The sequence below is a fragment of the Aulonocara stuartgranti genome (genome assembly GCF_965226115.1).
Source record: "Aulonocara stuartgranti genome assembly, chromosome: 19".
Lineage (NCBI taxonomy): Eukaryota > Metazoa > Chordata > Actinopteri > Cichliformes > Cichlidae > Aulonocara > Aulonocara stuartgranti.
Window position 1 is genome coordinate 5,230,139 of NC_138955.1, and position 21,512 is coordinate 5,251,650.

Below are 21,512 nucleotides of genomic sequence, written 5' to 3' on the forward strand. Positions count from 1 at the left end.
CAGCTCGTGTGCACAGTGTGATTTTATGCGTAAGGTTGTGGATGCTTTGTTGACATCGGGGTTATGTTGAGCTTATAACAGTACACGCTCCCCTCCCCCTGCGTGCGCGTGCGTGTGCAAGTCTGTCAGCGTAACATCTGTGCGTACGCGGTCGTGATTGTTGTGAAGATGGCGGAGGGGGAGACAGAGAAGGAATATGATACACGGAAAGCTATCGAGGAGCTCCGAGAGCGGTTCCAAGCGTTGACCACAGCTTTGAAAGAAAGTTCTCAGCCCCCGTTGGAAGCCTCCTTGCATTTCTGCCAGGAGTTTTGCCAGGTTAGCTCGTTATCCTGCTGCTCATCCCGGGCTGCCTGCAGCCCCTCTGGTTTCTTGGCCGAGGATGCGCGTCTACGTTTGCTATAACAATGTAGCTAAGGGGTTAGCAGCCTAGCTAGCTCCCTGGCATTTCAAGATGGGGAAAAAACCTCCTCGGTGTTTTCCCCCAGGTTTACCAGTGATGTTCGTATGCGGCATGCACTTATTTGCAAAGTCTGACCATCCACGCGGCGAGAAGCCACGCCATCGCGTGCCCGCGCTGCATTAATTACACGTATTTTCCAGGCCAGATAGCTAATAGCAAATGAATGTTGCTAGCTGGTATGCAGGGTCCCCCTGTCTGTGCAGTGGTCATGCTGTGCAAAAACGGATAGCTGTGTTAGCGAGATTTTCCTGAGCGGTTGCATTCATGTGCACCGCTATTTATACTTGTTAAAGGTAATAAAAAAACACAGTGTAAGCGCTGCAAGACTGCACCCATGCTTGTGGGGATTTTAGCTTGGTGTGTATTTAGGTTACTTTTTGTGAAGCTGTTTTTTTTTTTTTTTTTTTTTGTACGGAAAGGGCAGTGATTTTTCCCCCAGTGTGCTAGCCCGGGCCTTTTGCACTAATTAATCCAGCTAACCACATCAGCGCATATGTTTATTACAACGCTTTTATCTATGCCAGCACGAGATGTTCAACTGATGTCATTGTAAAAGCAACCGATTAGCCTGCAGCTGGCTGAGCAGTGATTTGAAGGAGAAAGTGTTCTAGTGGTCACCGACTCCAGTATCCGTCTCATTAATTAGCCATGACCACATAGATGCACATTATGCGATTTCTCCATTTTCCTGCGACACAACGTAGATTATTTTCATGGCACCAAATTGGTGTGAGATTTTAAATTTGACCCAGTGCACCTCTAACCGGCTCTGAAGAATTCATTCAACTTAAAAGTTATGTGAGAGGGAAAAAAAGGGAGAGTCTGGGACTGAATGCACTTTTAGTCGGGGCAGGAATGTATTTAAAAGCGTGTAGCTGCAGGGATAATACACTCACTGAGCATGATAAGCGTTTTTATGCGAGCAGTGTGTTAAAGAAATAAAGTTTTATGGATTAAATTTAGGTTTTAGATTTGCTGAATTTGTATAAAAAAGGATAAAAAAAAAATACTTTTTTTTGCACATACTAGATTATTTTTAATGGCTTAGGATACTACTCCTTAACTTAAATGTGTAATAAGTATGTCATGGTATTAAACATAACATTTAATATTGATTGTCCTGATGGCATGGCTTTTTGGCTTATTAAAGGTAGCTGTCTCTTAAATGTAAGCGATAATCAGAAATCTGTAGCTTAATTTACACTGATAGCAGCAAGTTTTACATCATTGAAAGCGGTTCCCATAAAGAGGAATGAGCAAATTTTGTCTCAACGTTCTTACTGGGTTCCCAACATATTTCTTTACCAGTAAAGCCACATTTCTCTGGCTTTTTCATCTTTATTAGATAGTCTTTCAGTGAAGAGGAGTCACAAAAGCAGGAAGTTAAAAATTGTTACTGTGGTTATTATATCCATCACCCCGAGAGTTTCAGATTGACATAAAAATGTAGAAAAGCAGAAAATCTTGAAAGTCGAGAAGCCTAAAACAGATCATATTCCGCACAACTTTTTGACTATTTGTGCACAGAAGCTTGTAAGTTGTCATTCAGTGCCCTATTTTAACTGAAGTCTTTGTTTTCTTTTCTAAGGTCTTGGTGGAACATGCCAGTCGTTGGAAAACGGATGAAGATCCACTGCCCTTGCTGGAGGTTTACACCGTGGCCATCCTCTGCTTTGCTAAGGCTGCCTCCTGTCTCTCCTCCGAATGTGAAAATGTGCCACTCCTACTTGAAAAGTTGTCACTGTGAGTAGAAAATGAATTCAGTGTCAGTGCAAATGTGTGATAGATATTAATAACATAAACACAAGAGTGCATTAAGTCCAAAGATTAAAGTGGTGATGAGTAGTTCTAGTTCTACTGGTTTGTTTTAAGAGAGAATTTAATCCCTTTGGGCATTTGGAAAGAGGAATAATATGTGACAGTAAAAATAAACAAAACACACCCAAATCTCAGAGGAAACTTACATGAAAAGTTTTCAAATACTCTATAAACAGTCTACAGGAGCCACTTAGCTATTTGCAGGGTGTGCTCTTATGAAAACAAAGTCCTTGAGGCTGTAATGCAGAGTGGAAGTGGAGGGGATCTCTCAGGGAGCCACAGATTTGGGATGATTTACAGAGGAGGATGCAACGTGTACGCAAAATGAAGTCAGAGACAATAGTTATCAACACCAAGAATGTACATTAGTTCTTAGTCATAAGATGTATTTGAATAATCCAGAACACATCATTATGCCTCTGGAGTGAACAGACGTACCGATGTGTCGAAATCACGCTACCGATTTATGATGATCAAGCAGCAAGACAAAGCCTCCCTTTCAACTTGTGTCTAAAGTTTGGATTTCAAACTATACACCAGTTTTTAATCCTAACAGTACAGCTTTACAGGATTTTATTGACAGTCTGATGCATATAAGTCCCACACCATAAAAATAGATTGAAGCCAGCAAAATAACCATGCCTATGTCGTCTATGTTGTGAACACATCTTACTATGAGTAGCACAGAAGCTTTTTAGATATTCTATGATGTGGTAATGATACCATTAAAGTACGTAAAATAATAAATATAAAAGAAAAGATATTCTGAATCACATTTAGTGTTATATTTTCATCATCTCAATAGCTATTTGGGATATAGGCCTGCAATGGCTGTTGCAGGCAAGCAGCAAAGGGTTGAGGTTAGGACATATCGTGACTTAGACCTCGATTTTGCTCACAGCTAAACTCAACTGCACTGATGAATTTGCACAGGGATCAGGACATTCAGCAGTATACTATAAAGGCCTATTACCACCTTTATTGTAATTGTAAATGCTTTTTGACCACAAAGTGGGCGGCCACTAACTCACTTGACAGTGACCCGATTAGTCATGTTTCTCAAGTAATGATCAGTGCCTAATTATTGGTAATAGGCAGTTGTGGGATATGCATTTTACCTGTGTGGAAAGGTGCAGAAAAAGTATTCCATTCACAGGATGGTTGGATATACTGATGTTTTATCATGCATTCACTGAATCTGTCTTGGTCCTACCTTATTTTAGGTGAATTAGTATATAATTCACCCTAAAGTGATCTCCAACTACTCTCACAATAAGAGATAATACATTTTGGTTTCTCTAAACAACAATGATTTCACAATTACCCTTCCAACAAACCCAAAAGTGACTAGACACCAGTGTTTACAAGTGGCATCTCAAATAAGATGGGATAATACTGTATGACAGCAGGAAACATCTAGATAACTGAAATGTTAGCAAATAAAAACAAACACTGGTATCAGAATGGAAATATATCAAAATTGGACCATATATTATGCCCATAAAGGACATTACAAAAATGCAATTCACTACTGTCTCTAATAATGAAAGAAATAGTTTGAGTTGATGATATGGAGCTAAACAAAAAAATGAACTGCAGCAAATGTTTTAAAACTCAATATATACACCCGTGAGTCAAATGAGTTTATATAAATTGTACCGCAATTTAACTCTTTAAGACCTACCATAGAACCAAGTCCGCCAGAGCTTATCTTTACACGTTTACATGTTGTAGTGCCATTTTTGGGAGCATTTCAACTTGCTATACATCAATACAACCATTATAGCCCAAATTGTAATAATATGTATGCATTAAGTGCATAGTAACTACATAAATTTCAAAAAAGTGCAATAAACTACAACAAAAATGTTTGGTTTTTTTTACATATATTTCTAGTTAGAGAAATTTCAGAGGTTTATCCCTCAAAACTGTAAATACAAAAAAGTTCCAGAAAATAGTTTCCAACAACAGGAAATTTATTTTGAGTGTCTTCATAGTTTTATTTTTGAGATACACCAATTTCTATATACTGCAGCAAAAATAAATATTATAATCCAAATTTGCAAAAACAAACCAGCATGTGCATCAAAAAAAACCTATTTCCAGCAGTGCAATTTGAGTTCTAAGCATCTCAGAAACTATTCAGAAAAGCATAAAGTCAAACATAACTTTTAAAAACACCAGTATAGGCTTATACAGCCCCGAAGGTAAAAAAAACAAAAAACAAAAAAACCCCTACATTTTCCATGAAAATGACGTCACTTACAGTTTCGGGCAAGTAATGGTGGACATGCGATAGTTCGTGCTGAGAGTCTATTCCAATGTAGGAAGTGTTTTGAACAGGTAATCGGATCGGCAAAGCGTGTTTCTGGAATATTATGTTTTTGATGCTGCAAGTGCTTTTTATGCAATTTTTGCAAAGCTATATGTGGAAGGAAACCATGACCTAGGGCAAGCTGGTGGCATAAGATGTAAGTACAACGCCTCCGGTTTGATATGCAAAAAAAATTATCGTGCTAGCTTACGTGGTTCCAGTTCTACAGGGATTTAAAAATAGTTACGCAAAACGGAGCGTGCCTACTCCGACCAGTTTTAAAAGGTTAAGAGAGAGGAGAAATCAGCCAGATTAATTTGCATTCTGTCGCTGATTTTGTATCATGCATGATGCAGTAGGGAAGTAAAATAACAAAAATAACACCACGCGTGCACACACAGATATATATATTCTAGATGTTAAGCAGAGCAATGCACTGTCTACCCATCTTATATGCTCTTTCCAGAGCTACTTCTCATCTGGTCACCGTCTTTGCACTCCAAGGTTTAAATACAACTACCACAGGAATTCCTTTGTTCCTTTAGTTGCAACATTTTGTTAATATGAACAACATGAGTGTATGAATGGTATTAATATGTTTCTTTGGACAAGCAGCTGCGCAGTAAAATTAAAAATGTTCCTCAGCTTTATATTTGCAAAATGCCAAACTGACTTTACACTCACACCCTGCAAAAAGCTATTCTTGTATGGTTATCCCCATTTTACGGATTGTGTGCACATCCTTGACCTACATCTGGCTTTAACAAATTGCTGTGTTGGATTCACAGGAGCTGTGCAGAGCTGCTGCTCTTATTGCCCCAGCATGTCCCTGGTGCCTTATGGGAGGAGTTCCAGTCCTCCATGAAGGTCAGTATCTGCAGAGCTACTTGTAGATACTTTTCTTATCATTTTTTCTTATCATTTCAGTGATAAGCAATGAGAAGTTACTTAGTTATTAGAAAACATTTGGTTTAGCTTACTTAAAGGATATGTAAAATGATATGTGGTAAAATACTGCACTGAGGATTTATTATGTGTAAAGAATACATATATCACTTCAATAATTGACTATCGTAACATCGCCATAGCAAATATTTCAGGCATGAGTGAAATGAAAAATGAAATTTCAAAGCACGACTGACTGAAGTTTTAGCAATGTAATCATTACATAGTTGTGCGTCTTCTGTTACAGTTGGCACACGGCCTTTTGCAAGAAAGTGGGAGCACACAGCTCTGCCTGCTCTCAGTACTGGCACAGCAGGACGGCGTCTGGGCCAACACCACATTAAGCAGCATCCTGTCCAATCAAATTCCTCAAACTGAGCAAGGTTAGTCTTCTTTTTTTATACGTCTAGGCTTGCCAACGCACCGCACTGACTTTTACAGCTGTAATTCTAGGAAATAACTCTCGCTGTGTATAATAGTAAACTTTCTGACTGAATTCTCTCTCATGACCAGTTTCTCAACTTTCTTCTTTCTCCTCCTCAGTCCATGAATTTCTTGAGCTCGAAGGTCCCACGCTTCTCAACATGCGGATAAAACATCTTATCAAAGTGGACAGTATTAATAAAGCAGCTGTCCTTGCAAAGATGTGCTCAGAGTATCCGGGATATGAAGGAAAAGGGAACTTCAAACAGACCTATTTGCTTTGCATTTGTATGACAAAAAGTCAGGAACAGCTAATGGAAGAGGTATGAAAACATTATTTTAAACATTATTTTAAAATAAACTATTTTACTTGATTAAAAATAATATTTCAGCAGGGTTTGTGGCCACTTAAATGTTTTAGAGCCCTCGTAATATGGTATTGTTATTAAAACCACATTTGTTGTTAGATGCTTTTTTGAAACGGACAAACGGACTGTGCCTTTCTTAAACTGTACTGAAGTTGAATCAATCAAATTGACCCTTTGTTTGTTTAGAAGTTTCCTGATATCTGAAATTGACTGATACTGCAACTGGATTTCATTTGAACTGATTTTTTATTTGATCTGTTTTCTCTAATAGATTGCATCAATAGACTGTAAGGATGCCCTTGAAATGATCTGCAACCTGGAGTCTGAGGGAGATGAGAAAGGCGCTCTCTGCATGTGTACTTCCTTTCTCAAAAGACAGCTTCTCCAAGGAGATGTTTACTGTGCCTGGTAAGAGTTGCTATATGTTTCAGACATTTGCAAAGAACAAAAGAGTTGCACAGTCATGGAACAGCAGTAGGCTAAACATGCATGCTTTATATCGTAAGTGCAATTCTTTTTATCGTTAATCATTATTATAGATGCAGCTTATAGATTGGCCAAATGTGAATAAATGAAGGATGCTACAAAGTATAAATTCAACATATTGGTTCCATCAGTGCAGACACAGCCTAATTTGTGTAAAAGTTTACGCACTCTTTCAGTTCAAAACCTTGAACAGTTCCGTTTGTGAACTTTTTCAGGGAACTGACTTTGTTCTGGAGTAAACTGCTCATGCGATTAGAGTCGTCTGCTGATTCCTTTCTGAGCCGCAGCAAAGAGATGGCTCTTCTCTGCAGAAGTGTCTGTCACATTCTGTTTCTCATCAAAGTAATCCAAAACGAGGTAAGGAAAATAGTCTTATGCGTTTACCGTTAATGCAAGAACAGACATAGACATATAAGGCTTTAAAATAAAATCGTTGGCCTTTATGTTTTTCTATTTTCATAGGTTGGGGAGGTGGGGCTTCCAGTGTGCGTAGAAATGTGCATTCAAGCTCTGAAAATGACCTCCAGTGACCATAAAGATAGCAAGTCTACCATCTGCAAGACTATTTCCTGCCTCTTGCCAACTGATCTAGAAGTTAAGCGTGCATGCCAGCTCACAGAGTTCCTACTCCAGCCTACGGTTGACTCATATTATGCTGTGGAATCACTGTACAATGAACCTGACCAAAAACCTGAGGAGGACGGGAGTCTACCAGTGCCCAATTCTTTACGCTGCGAGTTACTGCTGGCCTTGAAGACACAGTGGCCTTTTGATCCGGAGTTCTGGGACTGGAAAACATTGAAACGCAACTGCTTGGCACTGATGGGCGAGGAGGCAGCTATTGTCTCTTCTATTGACACACTCAATGACACAGATGAACAAGAGGTGGAAAGTGCACTTGGCAAACTCCCTGAATACAAAGACCTGGAGGATTTCCTGCTAACCACTACAAATGAACTCAATGAAATCACAGATGAAAGAGAAAAAAATAGAGAGGCTAAAAAACTGCGGGAGCAGGGTTTTGTGTCTGCCCGATTCAGAAATTGGCGAGCTTACATGCAGTATTGTGTTTTGTGTGACAAGGAGTTCTTAGGTCACAGAATTGTTCGTCACGCTCAGAAGCATTTCAAAGACGGAATGTATCTTTGTCCAATATGCGCTGACAGTTTTGAAACTAGGGAGATTTTAGAACCACACGTAGCAACACATGTAAAGCAGTCTTGCAAAGAGAGATTAGCTGCAATGAAAGCTGCAAGAAAAGTAACCAAACCACCTCAGTCCCCTAAAAGTCCATCAAAAATTTCAAAAGTTGCTGCCAAGACAAACACTAGTCCTGTTAAAATTGAATCTCAAATTGGACAACAGCTGGGACCCCCTGTTAAGATAGAACAAACTACATCTGACACACAGATAAGCCAAGACTGTTTCTGCCCTGTGAAAAACTGCACTAAAGCTTTCAAGTTTTTCCGTAACCTCATGGCTCATGTCAGATCTCACAAGAACGACGAAGAGGCCATGAGGTTTTTAGAAATACAAAAGCAGAAAGTGGTTTGCCAGTACTGCAGGAGGCAGTTTGTTAATGTCAGACACCTCAATGATCACCTGCAGATGCACTGTGGCACCCGACCATATATATGCATACAGCTGAATTGCAAGGCCAGCTTTAATTCGAATTCGGAGCTCCTCATGCATAGAAAAATACACCCAGAATTTAAGGCCCAGTGCATGTTTCCTAACTGTGGCGAAGTTTTCAGCGAGGCCTACCTGCTGTATGATCATGAGGCTCAGCATTACCTTACCTACACCTGCCAAACGGACAACTGTGGAAAAATCTTCTACTCACAGTCTCAGTTCTTGTCCCACCAAGAGAATCACAACAATGATGCAGCGAACAGTTTTAACATCGCAAATCAGCTCCCCCCATCCGATGCAAAAGTGCAGCCACCACCACCACAAGAGAGCACCCCAACCCAACAAGACACATGTTCTGCTGCTGTATGCTTTGAAGGGATTAATACAGATATACATATGAAGGAAGCATCAGATGCCAGTGCATCACCATGCACATCGCCAGCCCCCGGTCCCCTGAAAGTGAAACACTCAGTCGAAAATATGCTGAATTCAATTGGACATCCTGAGATAAAAGAACCAGAGAAATGCTACACTCCACTGACCAATCCCACTCCAGCACCAGTTGATGCCACTCAACCACCACAAGCTCCACATGCCCACCAAAATGTGGCTGTGCAAGGTACTGTTCCTCCAGTGTATCCTGTCCCAAGTAATACAGATCCTTTGCCAGGTCAACAGGAAGTAACTGTCAGTGGGACTAATAATGTACCAGGCAATGAGTTTCAGAAAGCAACTCCACAAATAATTTCTCCTGCTCAAATCAAGACAGAAATTCCTTCTTCGCTTCAAGGATATCCTACTAGCACACCTGCAGCTACTGCTGGAAGTGAAGAGAACCTGCATTGCTGCCCATTTAATGATTGCACAAGGGCATACAGTACAAACAAAAGTTTGTCTAGGCATGTGAAGAAGCAACACCCTGAGATATTCGAAGATTGGAAATTGGCGAAAAAATATAACAAAGTGGCCAAAATTACTGCAAAAAAGACACCCAGTGGACCAGCGTCACAAAGTCAACCTCAGAACCCAGGTGCCAAGCCTCCAAACCAGCCAGGAATACTATGCAACAAACCTGGGATGCAGCAGATGGATTACCTAATGGGATGCTCAAGCTCTCCCGCCCAGTGTTACCCTGGATCGATGGAGCCTGTGCCTATCACTCCAATGATAAACCCCACGGTGTACTCATCCTGGGGAAGCCCAAACAATTCCAGCGGAATGATGCAGTCAGACATGTCTCAGTCTTGGTCTTCACCTCCTATGAATAACTGCTATCCAGATGCCTTTAACATGAACGAGTACCCACCCCGCAACTATCCTCACTGGCAGGCAGACCCCTATCAAGCCACATCGTCTCTCCCATCTGATAGAGATCACTCAGTAGCAGCTATGCACGCTCCCACTATGTCAAACGCTCCTTCAGATTCAAGTTTAATGTCTCAGTATGTGTCCAGTTCTCTGATGCTTGACAATGGAGGCCAAATGCATAACGGAGGACATCAGTATGGACTCATGCATCCTGAGGGTGCAGGAGACAATGTAGATGTGAGAAAAAGCAGTGCAAGTATGACAGGACAGCTGGATAATGGAAACAGTATCTCAACTATTGACAGCCTCCCTGACGGAAGCTACCACACACCATATGCTCAGAGTGAAAACTCTTGTCTCACTCAATGCTCATCAGTTGATATTCCAATGAAATGTTTAACCCCAGAGGCTCCAGCGCCAATAAAATCTACAAGTGAAATAACTGAACCGGAGAGTATGGCACCTCACGGTTATGATCAGATAGACAACTCTGTGGATGGCATGCTCAGCCCACACAACGTGATTCACACTGATTTCCCTTACGATGAGGACTGTGCCAATGCCGACTGTGAGACAAACCCCTCAGATGAAAAGGCAAGTGACCCAGATGTGCAGAAAGGAAAACGCAGCAGGCTGAGCAAGCGTACCAAATGGCCCGCAATCATCAAGGATGGCAAGGTCATCTGCAGGAGATGTTTTAGAGAGTTTACAAGCACCAAATCTCTTGGTGGTCACCTGTCTAAACGCTCACAGTGCAGACCTTTAGATGAAATCGACCTGACAGCTGATCTCCCAACATCATTTCTTGATTTCCTCAATGATCCTCATGTCCCTGACACTAATGGAGCAATATATAACATGCCAAATGGTGACTTCTCACAGGAATCTTGTAGCTTGACCACTTTGACCTCGTCCGTGGTGTTGAAACAGGAGCCCCAGAATACAAATATCATGGACTATCCAAACTCCTTCTCAGTTTCCACTGAAATCCAGCAAGAGAAGGCAGTAGATTTGGCTAATCCAGCTCTTGATGTACCTTATCAGGAGGATCACCTGATGGAAATGTCACATGCCTTTCAAAGGTTGGATTTGATCGAGGCTGCTCAACAGAAGATGCGGAGTGCAATGTCCACAGAGCAAAGTGTTAGTCATTGTGATCCAGCCCCTGTTATTGAAAAGAACAAAACACTGAGTAAAAGTGACGACAAGCCCACTGAAAAGATACCTAAACCTTTCAGATGTGACCAGGAGGATTGTGAGTACTCGTTCATGACAAAGGAAGCATTATTCAAACACTTGAGTAAAATGCACGATTATACTAATGAGATGATAGATGAACTAAAAAGAACGCCATCCAAACTGTCACCATATCCTTGTCAGATCTGTCCAAAAACATTTACAAGAACGACAGGGTTGAGAATTCACTATGAAAAAGTCCATCGCTTGTCAAAGGCAGAAATGCAGAAGCTTAGAATTAGTGCTAGAAATAGACGTGCATTTAGACTTAACAAAGCTGATGCAGTTATTAAACGTCCAAACACCGATTTCAGTAGCGGCCAGATAGCAAAGTCTGCACCTGTAACTCCTGCTATAAAACAGGAACCACTTGATGTTGCAATTGCACCTCAACAAGACGCTGACAACAATCTAGACGTTCCTCAGGTCACTCCAGAAGACGTGTCAAAGCAAAGCGTGACCTCTGAGGTATTGACTGTTACACGACTACCATCACCTCAAAACTACTTGACTGACAGGCCATTTGAGGAAGTGGCACAACCTGCTCCTGAAAAAGCTCCAGAGGAACCTAAAGTGGCTGTTATTAACAACAGTCCAGAAATGACACTGAAATCCAGTTTGAAAGAGAAGCTCAGTCCCGTTGGCAAAGCAAAAATGCCACAAGGAAAATTAGCCGTGAGCCCGAGCAAAGTGAAACAGCTAAAGTCTCCGCCTTCATCTCCTTCATCGTCTCCAGAAAAACCCAGCAGCTCCAAAAGCACACCAACAAAGGAGGAGAAAAAGGAGAAACTTCAGAAGAGGTTAAGCCTCAAAATGTTTGACGCAGACAATGCCTACAGTCCGTACAGACCTTATCGCTGTGTTCATGAGGGATGCACTGCAGCATTCACCATCCAGCACAATTTGATACTCCATTACAAGGCCATGCATCAGGCATCCCTGCCCCCTAACAAAACTGAAGGTGAAACTGAAGCTGAAAAGACTAGTGTTAACACCGGACAGGAGAGCGATCAGACCATAGAAAAAGATAATGAAGTCAGGTGTCAAGTGAAAAATTGCTCAAGGGTGTTCATGGGAATCACACGGCTGGTGCAACATTACCTCTTACTACACAAGTTCACCCGTGACAAAGCCACCGCCATGATGGCCAGTATGAGCATAGGAACTTTTAACTGTGACCGGCCAGAGTGTGCTCTCCCCTTCAGCTCTGTGGAAAAGTACATTGAGCACATTAAGAATTACCACAAGGAAATTGCCATTTCTGAGAGCGGCTCGGTTGATCCAACTTTCCGGTGCGAGTACGATGGATGTGACCGAGTGTACACTACAAAGTCAAACCTGCTCCGTCACCTCATCAAAAAGCACGACTATGTTTATGACCCCAAAATAAGTGATGGAAGAAGGACTAAATCGATAGGGCTCTTCCCAGGGGTTAGCAATGGGAAAGAGAACGTAGAAAGTAAATTCAGAGTGAAAAAGAAAAACACTAAAAAGAAAGATGGAAAGTCCATTGAACACTGGACTAGTTTTGGAAAGCCTACACTAAAATCTCATGAAGAAGCATCTGCCATGTGCACCAAGAAGTCCTCGCTGCAGTACCCATGCATGATCATAGGTTGCGATGCAGTGGAGTCTGCTGAAAGAAATATATTTAAGCATTACACCACACATGGCCTCACAGAGAGATACATTGAAGATCAGAGGAGCCAGTTCATTTTCTGCAAAAAATACTCACGCGCCAGATGCAAAGATGCAAACAAAGCAGAGGGCACGTCAGCTTCATCTTCTGAGGACATGGAGCCAGAAGAAGTTGAAAAGCCCAGTGACCAGAAAATGGATGAATCGGTAGAAAAAATAGTCCAAGAGGACAGCAAGCTGTCCAACGACGATAGTGCAGAATCTCAAGCTTCCACTGGGACAGAAGGAGGAATTAAAAGAGGCCGTCCCAGAAAACCTGCACATCCCACACCAGCTTGTCCGGAGAGGATACAAACCCTTAGGAACCGCACAACTGTTAACAGTTCAAGAGAGAACTCAAATCCTGGTACCCCTGCAGCCCAAGAACAACGTGATGATGGGGTTATGTCAGCGTCTTTCAAGCCGTTAGGACTTGAGGACTCCTTTCTTAAGTTCTTGGAAACCTCAGAGTCGACCAACTCTTCCAAACGCAAATTAAATGATAAATCTAGTGCTGAACTGCCTTCCAAAAGACAACACACTAACAAACAGAAATCTGCAACCAAAAGTAAAGCAGCTGATGAATTGAAAGGTTGTGAGAGTCTTGTAGACTTCAGAAACCCCCTCAATCTCCAATCAGTGAGTAATGTTAAGATAGTCATGGATAAAACATTATCAGATGGCGCTGATCTTTTGCTAAAGCAGCTACAAGACATGCGGCCCATAGTCATAATAAAAAAATGGATTTATAGCGGATCATAACCCGATATTTTTTGTTTTCAGCTCAGTCTTACTCAGGATTTGAGAAGTTATGCTGCAGAATGGTTTGTTAATGCATCAAATTTCCAACTGTTAACAGTCATGGTCACACTTAATGAAAAAAAAGGCCTATTTTGTACCTAATGAAATAACGTCTCGGATGATTTTAAGTATGTATGTTAGTTATAATAACCAGGTAATCTATAGGGCATAGATTTTAGAAACATGTTTGTATTTATGCTTAGTACTGAAGATGTTTTTTTTTCTTTTGCTAAATGGAGACTTTTAAAGAAAACTGTTTTTATATATCCCTATGGGATTTCAAGTTCTGTTTGTATTTATTTCATCCTTTTACAACACTAGTAGACCTATCTGTAATATTTACATGTCTTCCACAAAGTGTTCAATAAAATGTTACTGGTTCTTTTTATAACATACTGACTGCACACTTTCTATTGTTCTAACTTATATAGTTTACAGTCGCTTCGTTTACGCGCAATCCCAGCTGTGAAATGATGCACATGATTTGGTTTTAAATGAGCTATGGAAACTTGGAATATGGTGGGACAAGGTTGTTGTTAGCAACTGAATAGATGTGGAAACTTTTCATATTTGTGGACGGAAAGCTTCCCAAAGGAGCCTGGAAAATGTACAGTTTTTAAAACTTTTTCCATGAAGGGAATGCCAGCAATCTAATGTCAGTTTAAAACACCTTAAATTGGGCATACTGACATGAAAAATACCAATAGTATAAATAAATCAGTGCATTAAAACACATTTACATATTAAACATATTATGGAAGCTTGTTTCTTTCTCTCAGTGTTTCCCCCATTCGGACTTCAAAATTCCAACTTGCTCAGAAACTCCAAATTTTGAAACGATACGATGAAAATTAACTTAGCCTGCTTTTTTTCTCCTTTTTTAATTGCAGAAATAAGCCTCCATAGTTCATGGAAAAGTACTTTTAACATCAACAAAAATATATATTGAGCTTATTTCTACAATTAAACATACTGTTCACTTTTTTTTGTGCATACATTTTTGGCTTGTTTTTACATATTTTATCTTAAGGTTATGTAAAACTTTAATTTATTGCAACATATTTCCTCCACACAATACACAATGGGAATTAACTCGGCTAAAGAAAAACTATATATATATATATATATATATATATGTATATGTATATATATATATATATATATGTATATGTATATATATATATATATATATATATATATATATATATATATATATATATATATATATATATATATATATATATATATATATATATATGAAGAAGTAGGTGTATATATGCACTGATTTGAGACTTTAATGGCTTTTATAGAGCTTTATGATGGTTATTGCGTCATTATTTTAAGAGTTGCCAGCTGTAACGCAAAATGGACCTGAAGGACTAACGGGACACCGGAGATGCTGTTGGGGAACGTTCAAGATCAGCAATGTTAGAAAGCGTTCACAGCAGTGATCTAACGGGAAAAAAAACTTTAGTTCCTTCTTTTAAATTATTTATCTGGTGTATTTTATGTTAGTTTAGAAAAATGGGTTGTGGTTGGATAACTTAAAACAACTTGACAAAAGTATGAACGCACTCACGCTTGAAGCTGTTTATCAGCTGAACACAACCTTTTCCGTATACGTAACTTTGGCGGGAAGTAGATACCCAGCAAGGCTACAGGCATCCGTCATTTTAAATGCACATAGAACCTCCAGCTCAGGGTACAGGCCGGGCTGTTCACTGCGGACCCGTGTAGCGAAAGATGGCTACTTCATCCGTGTCAAAGGTAAAGTCTTATATATGTTGCGCTTCATGCATATTTGATTAAAACTTATTAATTTACTGGCAGTCGTCATACAATGTGAAATGAGACTATTTGTCAACGTTTTTAGGGCTGCTTTGTTTTCAAGCCCAGCGCTAAGAAAAAGAAGAAGACGCTCAGTCTGGGTGAGATACGCGAGTGTTTATACAACATTTGTCTTCCCGAGCTGTCGGTGGATTTAGTGGTATTAAGTTGCTGATGTCATTTTTCGCCACAGAGAGTTACTTCGTTCAGGGCTGCGAGGATGCTGAGAGCAGTGAAACACGATTCAGGTTATGTCAGGAACTGTGGGACAAAATCAAAACAGACACAGAGGTGAGGACAGATGTTCAGCAGGAAGACCAGACAGTAGACTGTAGAAAATATGTGCTCATAGTTGATTGAACTGAGAAAACAGTTAATTGCCTCTAATTTGTAATGTATGCAAACATATACATGCATACATTAAAAATATACCATACATGGCTTTATTGTTGTATAATGCAAGCATGCTTTTATTGTGTTTTAAATTTGAATATATAGTGACAAAAACAGGAGATGCTTCAGGAGTACTGTATTAATGTGATTTTTTTTTTAAAGTCGTTAATTTAGCCATGTTAGTTTGATTTTTACTGAGCAGACCCCTTTTTTTTTCTTCTACATAATACAATACAATAATACAAATACATTTTACATACATATGTACTTTTTGCTTCTTAGGTTTTACAAGATGAACTCAACAGGAAAATCTTGGACAGTTTGCTGGACTTTACGAGGAAATGCTCCTCCACACGTCAAAACAGCGACTGGGCATCACAGATGAGGGCCAGTGAAATCCCCACAGCAGCTCTAATGCTCGGTATGTTGGTTATAAGGCAGTAATATCTGATGTTTGAGTTAAAAAAAACATATGTGGCTCTCACAGCTATGTATAATCTAGTAGAAATAATCAATTTACATTACATACTGTCATCTCTACCTAATCTCAACTTCCTTTGATGTCCACTCTAGGTGTGAACATCCCAGATCACGACATGACCTTTCAGAGTCTGTCTGACATGCTAAAGCAGTCTGTCAGCCCTCACGTGGCCTCTGTGCAGGCCAAAGAGTGTGGAGGTAAGGGGTTAAGACATCAGTCAGAAATCCTTTTGTGTTCCCCTCATAGGCTTTGCTTTAAATGGTATGTGTTTCGTTTATGATTTCAGCACTGAAGCATTTGATGAAGAAGGTGCTCGAGCGGTTGATGGATACAGTTGTGGTTGTGGATGATGAAGATGAGGAGGAGAATGTGGAGACGAGCCCTCGGGTCCACAGGAGCGTGCACTGCTCTCTCGGGATACTTTGTGATTGGTACGCTGCAAGAACAAAGGTGGGTGCACAAACCACTGTTGGCGTGCATACAGAGACTTGGATTGTAAGTGATATGTATCATATATGTTTTTATTTTGTTTTTGTGTTTTTCAGAAATCTGCCACTGGTACTCCAGGGAAAAAACGTAGCTCCCAAGTCAGAGATGAGCAGCAGCAGCCTCCTGTTGTAATCATTTTCAAAGATTTGGAGGCTTTTAACCCAAGAGTCCTTCAGGACTTCATCCTCATCTGCAGGTAAATGAAGACTCTTGAGTTGAATCGCTTTCTTATTTTTACGGCTGCACATAATACACAAATAATTGCTAATGCATTTTGGATTTGCAAGCTGGGCAAGTCTCTGCTAAACAAACTCTGCTCCACAGTCAGTACATTGACCGCCTTCCACTGACATTCATCTTTGGGATCGCTACATCACCCAGTACCATCCAGCACATGCTTCCCCACTCTGTGTCCTCCCTGCTCTGTATCGAGCTCTTCCAGTCGCTGTCATGCACGCAACACCTGGCTACAGTCATTGACAAGGTAAGTTCAACCTGACCAAAGAATAAAAAAAACATAAAAACACTGATCTGTGCAAGCCTCCAGATGGGAAAACCTTCCTGATATCTATGAGTCCATGTGTACATTTAGCTTTCCAATCTGAAGACTGTTGCATGCTTAAACATATCTAACATCTTCTTTTTGAAAGCGATTTCCTGAGTGTAAGTTACATTTTAAACCTCCTGACACCACCAGGTTGCAGACGAGCAGGCTCTGGTTAGAGGCATGTTTTCCAGGAATTAGATGGTACATTTATTATAAATTGTCCTACATTTATAACATTAGTTTCTGTTTTCCATTTCAGTGCCTCAAAAAGGATGCATTTGTTTTTGAGCGAGCCATAGCTGTCACACTAACCCTAACTGCAGATGATCAGTGGCCTGGAGGATGTAAAGAAATTAAATAAAAGTAGTTAAATGTTCTTTCTTTTATTATTTCAGTTGATCCTGACATCACACATTGCTTTTAAACTCAACGGGAAAGTGATGCAGGTCCTCATCGGCGTCTTCCTCTACCATGATTTCTCAGTGAGAAACTTCATTAAGGGACTGCAGGTATGGAGCATCCTCTAACAGTCTCCTCAAGTCTGTCATCCTCCTCTTTTCTGTGTAATTCAAATACAGAAATATGTGAGTTTAAAGTTTCTGTTTGGTCTTTGTGCAGCTGGCTCTGCTCGAGCATTTTCACTCTCAGCCTCTCAGTGTTCTGTGTTGCAAGAAAAAGAAGGCTCTGTTCAACGTCACACAGCTCAGCAAACCCAACTTGGACAGGATAAGACAGCTGCCGTCGTTCAAAAGGTACTCAAACTTGTTTCTTTCTCCAATCATCCCACCCGTGTGAGTCAAAAATGCAAATGCAGCACTTATTTAGCTGCAAAAAGTGATGGTAGGTGACTTGGCATGTTATTAATTTGTGTATTTGTGTTTACCTTTTTTCAAATGTGAAAGCAAGACTTTGAATTGTTTTAATGTGTGTGTTTCGCTAGATATGTAGAGAAGCAGGAAGCACAGGAACAGGTCAATCTGATGACCGATGACTCTCACTTAAAGGTACATTCTCATCATCTGAAATGCTGAACGCGCACGTTTTCAGATCCTGCAATGTCTGAGGTTTTTGAACAAGACCTGCTTGGTCGGTTTTTAGGAGGTGTGTCAACAACTGATAAAGGATCTCCACAAATACCACAAGAACTATTATCCCATCCTGAGGTGTCTCCACACTCTGACCTCATCGTTACCTCGATATCCTCTCGGAAAACAGGCAAGAGTTCACAGTTTTAATGCCTAAGCATCCCACTATTTCTGACCTCCTGTAGGTCTAAGCTATATCTTCTTTATTACCAAAGTACTGCTGTTTAATCTGCCATGACATAACAGTGGATTAATTTGCATTACAGATCAGGGAGCTCCATTTAATATGTCTGGCGAACAATGTATGGGAGAATGAGGACTACCAGTCAGCCATGAAGCTTGTAAAGTAAGCGTGATTTGCTGGCACATAGTAAAAAGTTGGTAACATGAACAGTCTGCTAAAAACTGACTTAAATTTTAGGCACACCTAGTATTTTAAGATGGATTATTTGTACTAATCGACAGTAAATAATTAAAAAAACTACTTGAGCAGATGAGATTGGAATATTTCACCACCAGATGGCAGCATATTCATGGTTGATCAGAAGGTTATTGTGCCTCCTGGTGGCCAAATTACTATTCATAGACAACAAACGAATGCTGTGCCTTTGTTGGATGTCTTTTTTTTTGTTTTGTTTTTTTTCTCTTTGACCCTAAAATAACCACTTGAGGTGCTAACGTGTTTTCCTTTTAGGATGCTGGCAAAAGGCGAGTTGGTTTCTTTGCTACAGAAGTGTGTGGAGATACTGCAGCTCAGCAAGTCAAAGAAGATGAAGAATGCTCTCGTCCAGCTGGAGGAACTACTTGCCAGATTCAAGCAGCTGGACAGTAAGTTGAAGATATGATTTTGTGTGATCTCGATTCAAGAAGAGATCGCTAGCAGATGGTATAACAGAGAAGGCGGTGGAGTTTTAAACCAGACTGTTTAACATAATCTCGGCGATTGAGAGGAAGCCTCAGGAATGGAGGAGAAATGTACTGGTAGCAACTTTCAATAACAAGGGTGATGAGCAGAGGGATAAACTTGATGAGTCATTCCGTGAAGCTAGAGGAAAGAGTTTTTGAAACTAGGCTAGGGTTAGAGGTGATGATCAGCAGAGCAGCAGTGTGGCTGGATGCCAAGAAAGAGCACTACAGATGGAATTGAGTGTTGATGGAAAAGTATTGAGAAAAGGAGGTTCGTGAATGCAGTGAAGGCGGACAAGCAGAGGGCTGGTGTGACAGAGGAGGATGCTAGGCTCATGATCCACTGTGGTGACCCCATAAAAGGAGCAAGAAAATGAGTCCAGTCCCTTCTTTCCAAATGTACAAGTTTTTATCTTGTATTTCAGCTGCTACTGAAATGACTACAACTGTGGAAGCCTCTATCGCCTCTCCAATAAAAAATCTTCGGAAGAAAACAGATCTGTTCCAGCTGCAGAAGGTAACTGACCACTTAAATTGTAGTTTTTGTCTTTTGTTTCTCCAGAGGGGTTCTCCGCCTCTTTAAAACTGCTGTTTTGCTGTTGCTTAAACTCTATCGTTTTCACAGACGCTGCTGGAGATGAACGAGTCTCGGAGAGCCAAGCGACTGAGTCCATTTGAAAACCTCAGGAACGAAGCGCTCGAGTTTATCGACAATTTAGTAAAGTAAGACAAATGAGACTCTGGTTCCCCCAAATACAACTCGCATCACTGCAAACACTCTGCAGCTAATGATTTTATTCCACCCAGGAGCCATCTGTCCCCCCCAGAGTCACAGCCTCTTTATGAGGTCTGCTACTACAGTTCATCTGCCACAGTGAGACGCCACCTCAATGCCACACCTCGTACCTCCATTCAGGCTGCGCTCAGCAATCCTTACCACTATCTTCAGGTACACCTGCTTCAGCTTGTTACCTCCCTTATAAGCAGGAGGAAGTGAAAGTGAAGAAAGTTCTTCTTTTGGTGTACAACCACTAATGTGCAGCGACGTTCTAAAAACAGCTTCGACTTTCTTTTAGAACGACAGCCTGAAGAGCGAGGATGGGACGGTGTCCAACGCTGCTCCCGACATCTGTATCGCTTACAAGCTCCACTTGGAGTGCGGAAGGCTGATCAACCTCTACGACTGGCTGGAAGTGAGTTTATAAACTAAGACATTTAATAGTGAACTCATTACCTGTAATGGACCAAGGTTAAACTTCCACAGCTTCCCACTTTGCTTCATAAACTTTCTTTAGCTGGAAGCTTTTGTTTTTCTCAGTGTAAGAGAGGCTTTATTGATCCCGAGGGGCCCACGTGTCACATTATCAGTCTGAGGATTAATTATTGGCCCAGAATGACTCGGACGGTGACATGAATGAAAACATTTATTTTCAGGCGTACTCCACCGTGGTTTTGGCTGCTGAGGGTAACGATCCGGATTCTGAACATTTTGGGAAAGTGGATGAAGTCAAACAGTATCCTTCCAGGAAAAAAAAGTATTTCTCACAGATCATTTTGTGCTGCTGCTGTTTGTGTTTTGCTCAGTGAGTGAAAATGAGTAATGAGACAACAGTAAAGCAGCTACTCCTCAGTTATGTCTTTGTTTGAGTGTCATGATTGGATAAGACAGTTGAGGTAATTCTAGTTTTGTAAGCAACCCAAATACTTGGGGAGTTATAATGAAAGTTAAGAGCTGAAGAACACAAACACGACTGCTGAAATATGCCATTTACTTTTAACTTGAGTAAAGACTTTTTGTTCCTTAACTCGTCCTTTAGCGCTCGTTTCATCCGCGCTGTATCAGAGCTCGAATTTCTGGGCTTCATCAAGTCTACCAAGCAGAAGACCGACCATGTGGCTCGACTCACCTGGGGAGGCTGCTAACCACAATTGTGATGAGAAACATTTTTTTTTTAACATCTGTAGAAATTAATTTCACATTTGTATTTTTCACTCTAATAAAAGACGTGCAAATTACACCTGCTTCTTTAAATAATAGACCGATGTCAGGTGCTGTAGGTCTTTTCTGCAATGACTGGTACACCTGGGCCAATATGCTGTTACACTGAAGCACAACTCAAACTAATTAAGACATTATAATATACTGAGGTTTCTCACACATTACTTGAAATTTGACCATGATGTCAGGCATGATACAACAGCTTGTTGCTAGGGAAAAATATGCATTGTCCATTTAGTTGGCAGTGGTTCATGGAGGCTGCTGACTCTCGCTGAGAGAAATGTCTTGTAAAGTTGTACCAAAAACCTCCAAGT

At 40.6% G+C, this 21,512-nt stretch overlaps 2 protein-coding genes across 2 annotated transcripts; both read left to right on the top strand.

The window, feature by feature from the left end:
• The first annotated feature begins 97 nt into the window (after positions 1-97).
• Positions 98-13,874, top strand: znf292a (zinc finger protein 292a). Its single transcript, XM_082515431.1, has 8 exons — positions 98-318; positions 2,052-2,206; positions 5,384-5,462; positions 5,788-5,923; positions 6,084-6,286; positions 6,603-6,739; positions 7,033-7,174; positions 7,280-13,874. The coding sequence occupies exons 1-8, from the start codon at positions 169-171 to the stop codon at positions 13,430-13,432; spliced, it is 7,155 nt and encodes a 2,384-aa protein (XP_082371557.1). The 5' UTR covers positions 98-168; the 3' UTR covers positions 13,433-13,874.
• A 991-nt stretch (positions 13,875-14,865) lies between these two features.
• Positions 14,866-21,215, top strand: orc3 (origin recognition complex, subunit 3). Its single transcript, XM_082515588.1, has 20 exons — positions 14,866-15,238; positions 15,345-15,399; positions 15,492-15,589; positions 15,974-16,112; positions 16,265-16,369; positions 16,459-16,622; positions 16,718-16,857; positions 16,986-17,145; positions 17,604-17,717; positions 17,827-17,960; positions 18,149-18,212; positions 18,307-18,423; positions 18,560-18,639; positions 18,988-19,121; positions 19,625-19,716; positions 19,825-19,922; positions 20,007-20,148; positions 20,276-20,392; positions 20,634-20,713; positions 21,017-21,215. Exons 1-20 carry the CDS (start codon positions 15,215-15,217, stop codon positions 21,120-21,122), a joined length of 2,163 nt encoding a protein of 720 aa, XP_082371714.1. The 5' UTR covers positions 14,866-15,214; the 3' UTR covers positions 21,123-21,215.
• The last annotated feature ends 297 nt before the right edge of the window (positions 21,216-21,512 follow it).

Coding starts and splice junctions, on each gene's coding strand:
- znf292a (XM_082515431.1), top strand. CDS start 169: ATGGCGGAGGGGGAGACAGAGAAGGAATATGATACACGGAAAGCTATC. Junction 6,740..7,032: donor GGAGATGTTTACTGTGCCTG/GTAAGAGTTGCT, acceptor GAACTTTTTCAG/GGAACTGACTTTGTTCTGGA. Junction 7,175..7,279: donor TCAAAGTAATCCAAAACGAG/GTAAGGAAAATA, acceptor CTATTTTCATAG/GTTGGGGAGGTGGGGCTTCC.
- orc3 (XM_082515588.1), top strand. CDS start 15,215: ATGGCTACTTCATCCGTGTCAAAG. Junction 16,370..16,458: donor GCAGGCCAAAGAGTGTGGAG/GTAAGGGGTTAA, acceptor TTATGATTTCAG/CACTGAAGCATTTGATGAAG. Junction 17,146..17,603: donor TGGCTACAGTCATTGACAAG/GTAAGTTCAACC, acceptor TTATTATTTCAG/TTGATCCTGACATCACACAT.